Below are 10,812 nucleotides of genomic sequence, written 5' to 3'. Positions count from 1 at the left end.
CTCGTTTTATTATTCATTTTAGTTGGAGGGCGATTGCATACAACAGAAATAAATTCTTTATTGAACTTTCTCCATTAATGATTACAGCCACCGTGTTCGTAAACGTAAAATTTGATTTACAAGAACGTAGCGATATATTCCACTCCACCGTCGAACAACGAAATAAGTCGTAAAGTCTATTTACGAAGAATAAAAATACGAGGTGGCCGATCGCTATATCGCGAGAATCTATAATCTCGATAACATCTAATCTACCATTTTCTTTCTTAATATCGAATACAATGTATTGCGGAAACTCGGTGCTAATTTACATCCGCTACATTTCCAAGTCTTTTCCACGTGCTTTTCCCTTTTTAAATCAAATTACATTGGACGATTCAAATTTCAAGCGCGATAATAGGAACGAACGATTCGCTTTCTGCTAGAAATACGATTAGAGTTTTGGCATCATTGATATCATATCATATCATATCATTGAAGATCAGCGGAAGCGGGATACGCGCGGATGTAAAGTTCGCAACTAGAACCGGGTTCGTGTTCGTCGAGCTACACTCGACTATTTAAAAGTTATCACTGGACAAGAGAGACATAGGCGGAGGGGAAGAAGAAAGAAGAAGAAGAAGAAGAAGTAGAAGATGAAGGAAGCACGATGGCGGTCGTCGAGTTAGCTGGACGTTTTATTTGCCGAAGCAGGAGACCGCGTTGAAAGCGCACTGTTTCCAGTAGCTGCGTTTACGCTGAAGATCCCCGATGTCCAGCTGATTGCGAAGCCGTTTCACGATTTGCTTCGTAAACAGGTAATTGATCAGAGCAGTCTCGATGCTTCCATCGTCGTCCACCAGCTGAAACACACGCTTTCGCCAGGTCTCGAAAAATCATACTCTTTGTTCCAGTACATCGCGAACAGATCGAAGATTTATCGTCAATGTTGATACAAATTTCACAATTTTTCCGCCATACGAAAAGACATTAAATTTTCGTTAAACCGAAGTTTATGATAGCCTTGCTGGCATGAATTTTTCCGGATATCGCGGTTAATCCGATATGTACACGCGAAATCTTTTTCTGACTATCTCGAGCGAACAGAGACGTCGTGAAGTTTGAGAAATAGTTTTATTACATGTATCGTACACTAAATCTTCGTGTTCACTCTGCGTTCAGGATTAGGCGTGCACGTGCATATTTCCTTAAATGCAAAAAAAAAAAGAAAAGAGAGGAAAAGGAAAAGGGAAACACACTATCACGTAACTAGCAATCTCGAAGGAAAAATGCTTCGAGTTATTGGAACGTTTTTGGACGTGTTAAACGTCGTTATTTCTAATATCTGCCTTTCGTAGCATCGACTTTTTCAGAAAGACCGAAGCTACGGTTCGATGAACATCGATTATATGGGTCGTGCGAGCGAAACGAAACAAATTTCATTGGCCGTAATGGCGTGCATCGGAAGTCAAAAAAAAGAGGGAGAGCATCCTACCCCTGTGACGTCGTACTGACCCCGATATATTTCGCGATCTTTCGCGTTACCATCGGGAAAGCAACGTTAATGGATAATAATGCTCTGAAAGCTAACGCGGTTTTATTTACGTTCAAAAGAATTTCGTGGCATTAGAGAACATCGGGAAATCGTTTAAAAAATACGCGTGGATAACGGTATGGCTTCGCTGAACACGAGTTTTTTTCTCTCTCGTGCGGATCTTTTTTTTCCTTTTTTAGTTGGGAAAATGTGCGCGAAATCAACGGAGCGTAAAGTCGTTGAAGCAGGATAACGCATGTATCCGATTCAGGATAGGCGGGATGCAAGTAAAACGCGATGGCTGTAGTCTGGAATACGTAAGTAAACAAAGGTATTTAAAAAGAATCGAGAGAGATAGCGTGGTAAGCGCGAGTAAAGCGGGAGAGAGGAGTTTAATAATCCGATACCGAAGCGTCTCTCGTTTAAACGTTTGTGCGCGCTTCGAAAGATGAAATAGCAATTTGAATGATTAAAAATTAACGAACAAACGGAGGGATAGAAGAACGCGTCTATCGCGGCAGGAGAACGTTTAACTCGACGTTTATAAAGTTGTTGAATCAGCGTTCGCGACGGACAACCGGACGCTAAGTGAAATCGGATTGCCGTTGCCGAGCTATCGATTATCGGATCAGCCGCAAATTTATCAGCCTTCCGTCGAACGAACCACCGTTCTTTATCGTTGCTCCTCCCCATGGCGGAGCTCGAAAAGTCGTTGCGATGTCCAGCTTTGCACGAGCCGTTAGCGAGATTAGTCGTCGCGGGCGGAAACCGATTTTTAATATCCTGCGATTCCTCTGTAAGGACAGTTAGGCGAGACGTACATTGACGGTCTGCCGGAAACTCGCCTTCCTTTGGAAAAAATTCATCGAAGAAACGTATTAGGCGAGATACCGTCATTCGAGCCTAAGCGAACTCTGACTGCTAGAGACGACATGGGAAGGGAATCGAAGAACGAGTGACTGTATTGTTCGAGTTTTTCTTTTGCACGGAATGGTCTCCTTTGGCGAAAAGGAAGGAATAAATTCCTATCGATGGAAGATGCCGTTATTTCGCGAGATATTTGCTCATCTCCGATGTTCATTTCCCCGTAACATACGTATGCTAATGTCGAGTTACGGGAAATTCCTCGTGCGATATAACTGCTTAAACGAATGAACCTGTTGTTGAACGAGGCATGGCGCGCGGTACGCGATAGCTTATTTGCAATTCAAACGTGTAGATAAGAGTTACGCAACAGGACTTTGTGCGAGTATCGCGTTTGTACTTTATACGATGGTTGTGGAAAGCCTGGATAAGGTAGCACGGATGAAACATCTTCGCGTAGCGTTTTGATTTAATACCGATGTAATGCTTCGAAGATCTTCGCGTTTTCCGTTGTACATCCTACGTTCGAGATGAACATCAGCATCGCTGAATCCCGTAATGCTGCAAACTAAAGCCTTGCGCGACGTATCCACTGTCGTCACTGTCGTTGTGATTTATAACGGACGAACAAATGCTCGGTTCCCTAATCGAGTTTAAGAGTAATACGTATAATTTCTGGGACAAGTCTCCTGGAACAACATGGCAAACTGCTGCATGTTTATAGGACGAGAGAAAAGAGCAAGGTCCCGATACATCGACAAACGTAATTTCGTTTCGCTTGGCAATTAGCTTTGTAATCCGTTGCAAAGGACATACGGTTCTTTTTTCGTTTCTCCGCACGCTTCTATCCTAACGACCCTCTTGTACTTGCAGCGCAGGAGAAATTTAATTTGTCGCTTTGAAATAGTAGCCAGTAGTAAGGGCATATTGAAATCTTAAGCTGCAGTCGTTCGTTTGGAAACGTTTAACAAAAGTCGCGTTTAACAGCGCGAATATTTCTTTTCTCCGTCGACGATTAGTTTTCTCCAGGGAATCGACCTTCTTTACCTCGTGCGCATCGTATTTGCAGTTTATCTAAGTACGTTCAAATCTTGAAACTCGACCGATGATTCGATCGAATTTAATCCGAGTATCTATAAACGTCCGATCGTTTAGCTGTCATAGCGACGGACAAGGATGTACCGTTGTGAAGGGTGAAACGTGAAATTGGTATTATTAAATCGTAAATTCGATCGAACCGCATCGAAATTGTAAGACGGGATTACGGGACGCCACACAGGTTTGTAACATTTACGCCAATTACGGAGTAAGTACGCAGGTATCTGGAAAGAACCGTAGACCGACAACGCGGAGTAATAATAATTACACGTGATATACATAGGCGATATATTATTTTTTCATAAGGAACAACCGCTTCATGCCCACTTTTACGTTCTTATTCGACTACTGTACACAGGCTGTTATCGAACTGGTGATAGAAACCGAAAGAAGATGATTGTGAGTGAAAATGCAAGTCGAAAATATGGAATAAAATTTGTTCAAACGGCGCTTCGTTCTTCAAGAAATCCAGTTTCAAGATTTGTCAAATGTACTTAAAGTTGGCTGACAGACTAGATATGAGCACGCAACGAGCACAAGGTTATTCTACACGCGAAAAGAGGTGAAATATATAAAATGAAATATCGAAGAAAATAAATTTTGATCGTTAAACACATTAGAAAGTTAAATTTACTTTTCTCGAAAAGGAAGTGAAAAAATGTTATCCTACGTCTTTCGATTCTTTTCACACGTAGAACAACCTTCTGCCACTTATTTACTCTCGTTCAACCAGGTTTTAGTCAGGTTCGAGCATACTTGACAAATTTACGAACTCGATTTTCTCGATAACGGAGCTCCCTAGGAAAAAACGTCGCTCTACTTATTTCCCACTTTTCCCACTTATTTCCTCGCGTAGATTCTCCTTCTCGTCGTATGCACCAGCAGTTCGGGAACATCTTGTATATGAGTTATAATCTCGCCTAATATGTAGCTATTTCTTGTTGTTGGAATTCCGGACAACGTGCTTTGAAACTATGCGACTGTGCCGTGGTAAGCGGCTTTGTCTTTGACCATCCTGAGGACGCGCGCGATTAAACCGTATCTATGGATTATCAGAGATAGCGTTAATTGCGTACTTAACATCGTTTGTGTTCGAACCCGCGTGGTGACATTAAACGATGGAAATTCCGAATTAATAGAATCCGGAATTAAAATTGCCATTACAGCCACGTCACGGTATAATCACGTTCTTCGATACACGCGCCTATATATAATCCATCGCTTTGGCATCGAGGGAAACGGGGAAAATTGAAACGATTGGAAAGTTGAGCGCGAGGAACTCTCGCGAAGAAACTAAGTAGTTTCACAGCTAACAAACGCATCTCTGTCTTGGCAAGACGCGACCGACTCGACAGTTTGCACAGCCTTGGAAACGAAACTGACGCGACATTTCGCGAAACGGCTATAAATAAATTGAATTTGCCAAGTAGTCGCTTACACGCTGGAACAGGGACCGAGCAACAGGTTTCTCGCTTCCTTTTCAACCACTAGCGTTTTCTATCTTTTCTGCCCTGCCCATGTTTCTCGTCCGATTATCCTTTTCATTTCGGATGGCTCGACGTTGCCGTTCTTATATTCACCAACTCGCTCACGCTCGATAAAAGTTACGTCAGCAGATCTGAGTCGCGGAATTACATTACGTTTCATTGAAATCCGGGTTACAGTGGCTCGCGGATTTATTCACTTTTAGAAACCTTTTATCCATTAGAAAGCATTTTCAAATCTCACCAGTAACGCAACGAGACGCTATCGTGATTTTATCGGTGAAATTTGACATATTTATTGGAAGTATTCAATTAATTAAAGTATTTGAGCAGTCAATTATTCGTTATATTAATAAGCTACGATATTTAGTGCGAGATCATTATATCGTGTCGTATATTGCCGTATATAATAAGCTAACAATAAGCGTATGTTTGCAGCAAATGTCTTGTAGCTTCCATATGTATTTTCGAATTGGTACTCAAATACTGCTACGAACACTGATGTTTCGTTATAGCGACAGCAAAGGTTCAAAAGCTTTCTATTTTGAATATTCAGAGAAGATTTTTCTGGTACGTATTCGAATATTTTTGTGTGTCACTGTAACTACTCGCAGATTTCGAATTAAAAGTAATCGACTTTGATCTGAATTTCGTCGGATTTTAAAACCGGAAACTCGGCTCGAAGTAAGCTAGGATGATGATTTTTAGAACGCGTTTTAGCCTCCGACATCGTTCGGAAATTGTGGAAATTTCATTATCGATCGTTGAGTGAACCTCTCGTTGGTCAAGGATAGGATTATTAACATTCTCTTGGAGCCCCCTGGGAATATCGAATATATCGAATACGTGGAGGGCAACACTTGGCATAATAAGAGGAGTCCTTCGTATTGAAAAAAGGACGGTTTGCTGTCACTGTCGCTATCCGTGTGCCTGGTGTGCGAAACGAGTATGCGACAGAACGGTATTCATTTGTATTGACGCGCGTGACTGTAATATAAATCGTTGCCTCTTTACCAAACTACATCTTCTCTCTTTTGTACGATCTCGCCACGAGGAAATTGTTTGCTCGATGTAAAATTCTCATTTCCTATTTATGGTAATTATTTACAAAACGGACGACCTCGTCGATTTCAACGAGCTTGAAACATGTTGTCAGAATCAACATTTTGAACGATTTTTCTCTATACACGTTACCATCGTTCTCTCGGCTGTAATAATCAAGCGCAAGATATTCGCAAAAAGTTTCACTTCAATTTACGTTTACCGTTACGCTTCGTTCTGGCATACAGCACAGCCTAACGCATTTCCGACAATCGTTTGCAACTCGATTCGGAAAGGAAAATCAATGGATTAGGTTTGGGTCAGATAATGAATTTCCACCGCTGTGAAGCGGCCAATAACGCTACTACGAAATAAGCTCAGGTATTGAATAATAAAACAGATAAAATTCATATATTAAGTTTTATATTGTATTATTATTATTCGAAGCTGGAAACGCTTTTTAGTCATGATATTGAAAAAAGTGACTGTTCGGTGATCAAAATTATACGGTCGACGAGACAGAAACTTTTGCGAATATCTGGGAAACTAAAGCCGAGCGACGGTAACACGTAGAGGAAGAGATTGTCCGCGACATTGACTTTGATAACATATTTCAAGATTATTGAAATCAGTCAATTCGCTTTGTAAATAATTATCCTAATTATTTATTTATTTATTTATTCTCAGGGACAAATAGCCTAACCACGATATCGCGATGTGAAAGTTACGTGTACCGATCACTCGATCGCATTTGTCTGATTAATCGACGAAGAAATTAATTTGGAAGCGGAGAGAAGCCGCTGTTAAATGATGCAGTGAAATAGTTTCAAAGTGCGGTTAACCGATCGAAATGCGTCATTCGTCGACCGCAAATAACATCGGGTCCATGGCGAGATCATGAGAGAAAAAGAAGGGAAAAAAGGAGAAGAGATGGAAGAGTACGGTGGTGAGACTTAAAAGGAATATAAAAAGCTGAAAGCGTGCGCGCAAAACCGATTGACACCGTACGTGCGAATTTAAGTCTTCTTAATTTAGGACTTTTTTGTTCAGTTCCATATTTTTTGCACGGCATCGAAACGAGTTCCAGGCGAGCGCTGCCGTCCTTCTCGCGGATAAAATCGAGGACAACGCAAGGTGAGAGGGTAACGAGGCACATTTGTCATCGCTCGAGTGTCGCAGCGAGTACGGACGCGGTATTCTCTCGTCTAGCGTGAGGTTGCAGCTTGTTATAAACGATATTTTCTTTCATTTATGCATCTCTATTTTAAAGACAAGTTTACGTGGTTAGTTAGCAAGCTAACAAGCAAGATCGATCGCGATCACCGATAGAAACATCAATTATACCGGGCGTGTATCATTTTTTTCTTTTCGTAGGGGGCGGATTTTGTTACTTACGTCTACCTCGTTTAAAAGTCTCTCCTTGTCAGCGGCTGGAAGGGCTATCGACAAGTCGATCAACACCATCAGGACCATGGCCAGGAATACGACAGTTCGTAGCGACGACATGATATATCTCTGTCCTGCAACAAAAACCTGGTTAATCCGGCTAATTGAAAGGACTATAGTTGTTGCAAATATTAAATCAAACGCTTCTAACGATCGACTCGTTAACGACTATCTTCTCTAACACGTAGTCAAAGTTAACGCCGATCTTGGTTGACCTTTCGAACAGTTTAAACAGATCATTAAACAGATATCGTGTGAAGATCGATAATAAACCTACGATATCGGACGAAAGAAAATTTCCACGCTATATGAAGAAAAGTACAAATGTCATTTATCGGTGCACATTGTGGAAGAAAAGCTCTATGGCGCTTTGCTCTATGAAAATCATATGTTTATCGCGAATCGAAAAATCTGGCGATGACGCGAACCTATTTCTGTTAATAAAAAGCAACGATGCATACGCCGTCGAACTTTTCTCGATACGTATCACGATAGCGTGCAAGTAACGAGCGTTCGTATCACCCCATAGGAAGCTCTAAAAGTATCTAACGACGGCTTCGTGTGTTGATTACGTTTCAGAAAATCGAACGATTGCATCTTCGACAACGTCGAAGGTTCAAAGGCTCGTCGATACGCCAGGTGATTTAAAATCCCGATCAAAGACAGTGTTCGACTGCCGTGGAAGCGCCTTTTATAAAATTAAAATCAACGTCTGCTCTATTTTCGCAACGTTCCCAACGACCGATCGGCGAACATTATATACACATACATATGTATAATAATCCCTAATTAATTCCTTTCTCCGAATGCGAGAAACGCGATTTTTCTCCAAAGTAGAATTTTATACCGTGAAAATGGAGAACGCGTTTTACGCGTTTTTTCACAGCCTTGTCTATTAGAAAATGTTTCTACCAACGTGCAGCGACGGTAGCTCTCTCTCAAGAACGATCATCCATCTTTCGTGCGTAAGAAGAAGATCATCTTCTATTTCGTAGTAATTTATTTAGGGGAAGCAAGCAAGCAAGATAAAGACGGTGGAGTTCATATGGCAGCGAGTTCTCATTGGTAAAACGAATGAGATCGATCGTTGATGGAATATTTTACTCGGTGTCAAAATAGGTTGATCAGAAAACCACTGTCTGTCGGTTTTATTTATTTGGGCCTGACAAGGGGGACGCTTTCGTCGGTACAGCCGACAGTTCGATTCTGCTTGATGAGCACCGACAGCCGCTCTAGCTGTCGTTGACAGAACGATAACTCAACGGAGGAAATATCGAGAGTGATACGGTGCCTCCGTTTAAAAATACTCGAGCTGCTGAGCGAAGTATCGTGATGCGATTTGCGCGATTAATTAAATATCGAAATACCGATCTGTATGTCTACAGATACACAGGACGCCCTATTTTCATCTGTAAATACCATTCAGGGAAGAAGTAACTTAATGTAGATATATTGTTTTAGGCAGACGCGCGAAGAGTATATAAAGGTCAGCGTTATTCTTTAAATAGAATCATAGAATTTTGAATGCATCAAACGATCCATTTCAGTATTCTCTGTAAAAAAAGTAAATCTATCTATGTCGGAAAACTATTAGTCTAGCAGGTATATCGTACCTTGTTTTATAAAGCTTTTATGAAACGTATCTATGAAAAAGAAGGGAAACAGATACAAAAGTTAACGCCTTGCGACTTTCCTCTACGGAAAAACTAATTACACCAAGACCATGTTTTCCTCGAAAACATATAATCTGTTTCCGAATATATATATATATATACGCATATATATGTCGAGTGATTTTAACGGAATATATAAGGATGCTCCGTTCTTTCTTCAAATTTGTTGCATCGTTTCGTATTGAACTCGCGTGCGTTGCCGTAGAAGGAAAGTAAAAGACGAGAACAATGGGATCCGATAATTACGTGCTTGTTGCAACGAGTTAGGAATCGTGGGAGAGTACCGTTTGTTTTCGGAGACAAGACAAGGAAATGACGGGTAATTGCACTCCTGCCTGGGCAACAGGTTTTCCTCGACTCTGTCTAATGCGTGAATTACAGGAACGAACGCTTCGAACTTTACGATATCTCTGGAAATGCGCCTTTCCGCGCCTGATTATTTATTAGAGCTTTCGAAGCTCCGCACTCCGAGATATCGGAAATTTCAAAGGCATTCGTGCACTTTTTCAAATCAACTGAATAGATCGCTCCACTTTAGGCGCGATCGGATGAAATGACTCAGTCTGCGAGACTACAATAAAGCGAAATGGAACGTTTGTACACATTGTTAGAGAAAAACGTTCGTAATATTCCGAATGAACCGTTACGCGGATATTTCGCGATAATTTTCATTCAAGTGTCAAAGGCATTATAGCAGTCGTGGATGGGCAAATGTAATCGCGATTGTTTCGGAATAAATTATTGTACCCTCAATAAGTTACGTAAAACGTTTTAAGCGCCACTTCCCTTACACGCGGCCTTCTATTTTCGCGATTATGCCAAAGGAATCACGACTCACCGATTTTGAATTGATCCAACAAAGATGAGGTGTACGATGGATTTTAACGAAACGTAACGGTCGAGGTAACTGAAAGGAATGAAACGACGCGACACGAAACTCAAACTTCCAACATGCAGAATTTCGAAAAACGCATCTGGTCGAAGAATTACGTTATTTAAATCCGATCGCGATTCGTGCGTGAAACGCGTATCGTTATATGTACGTATGAAGCGTGACAAAAGAAGAAAAAGAAAAAGAAACAGCGATTGAGCGACAATTGATGAAAATGAAAAGGACGAACGAAAAAGTAAAGTACCTTGTGGAAGCAGTTCCAGAAATTCGAGATGCGATCCGAGGGTAGTCGGTGTCAGTGGGGCGGTTGTTTTTGGTGAGCAGCTGCGAGAATCGGTGCTTCAGCGGCAGAGTGACTGAGCTTGCAAGCACGCGACCACTTTATATCCGAGACAGGGACTGGGTCGGCGGCGTTGGTGGTGGAAACGCTGGGGGTGGAAAACCCACCCCGAGCCACTCTTTCGACGATCACGCGTTCCACCGACGATTCGACGATATTTCGACGCCTGTACAGCAGCTTTTCGAAGCTCCGTCCCATAGGACACCTACCTGTCCCCCACGACACCCATCCGTCCCCCACTCTAGCCTATTCACCGTACCAGGTTACACCGATTAAAGGATTAATTCGATGAGTGCACGATTCGCGAAGTAATTGCCTCCCTCTCTCGCAAGCTCGCTCCGCGAGAATCTACTAATCGCGGCAAAACAAAAGAGAAGGTATTTTTGAACGTAAAAAGGCCATTTATTAAAATATGGGCTTATCAAAGTACTTTGATTCTTTGCGTTGACCGTTTCTTACTT

At 41.7% G+C, this 10,812-nt stretch overlaps 1 protein-coding gene across 2 annotated transcripts; it reads right to left on the bottom strand.

Annotated features, from left to right (window-relative positions):
- Positions 1-38: 38 nt before the first annotated feature.
- On the bottom strand, positions 39-10,532 carry LOC122573156 (prohormone-1). 2 transcript variants are annotated; one of them, XM_043739189.1, is made up of 3 exons: positions 10,256-10,532; positions 7,402-7,520; positions 39-842 (listed from the first exon to the last, which is right to left on the bottom strand). In XM_043739189.1, exons 2-3 carry the CDS (start codon positions 7,504-7,506, stop codon positions 678-680), a joined length of 270 nt encoding a protein of 89 aa, XP_043595124.1. In that variant the 5' UTR covers positions 7,507-7,520; positions 10,256-10,532; the 3' UTR covers positions 39-677. The 2 variants fall into 2 exon arrangements, with proteins under 2 accessions (XP_043595124.1, XP_043595123.1); XM_043739188.1 differs by having other exon boundaries at positions 7,396-7,520; positions 10,256-10,434.
- Positions 10,533-10,812: the final 280 nt, after the last annotated feature.

This window comes from Bombus pyrosoma, linkage group LG11 (assembly GCF_014825855.1).
Source record: "Bombus pyrosoma isolate SC7728 linkage group LG11, ASM1482585v1, whole genome shotgun sequence".
Taxonomy (NCBI): domain Eukaryota; kingdom Metazoa; phylum Arthropoda; class Insecta; order Hymenoptera; family Apidae; genus Bombus; species Bombus pyrosoma.
The sequence above is the reverse complement of the archived record's forward strand: the minus strand, read 5'-3'. Positions and strand labels throughout refer to the sequence as shown.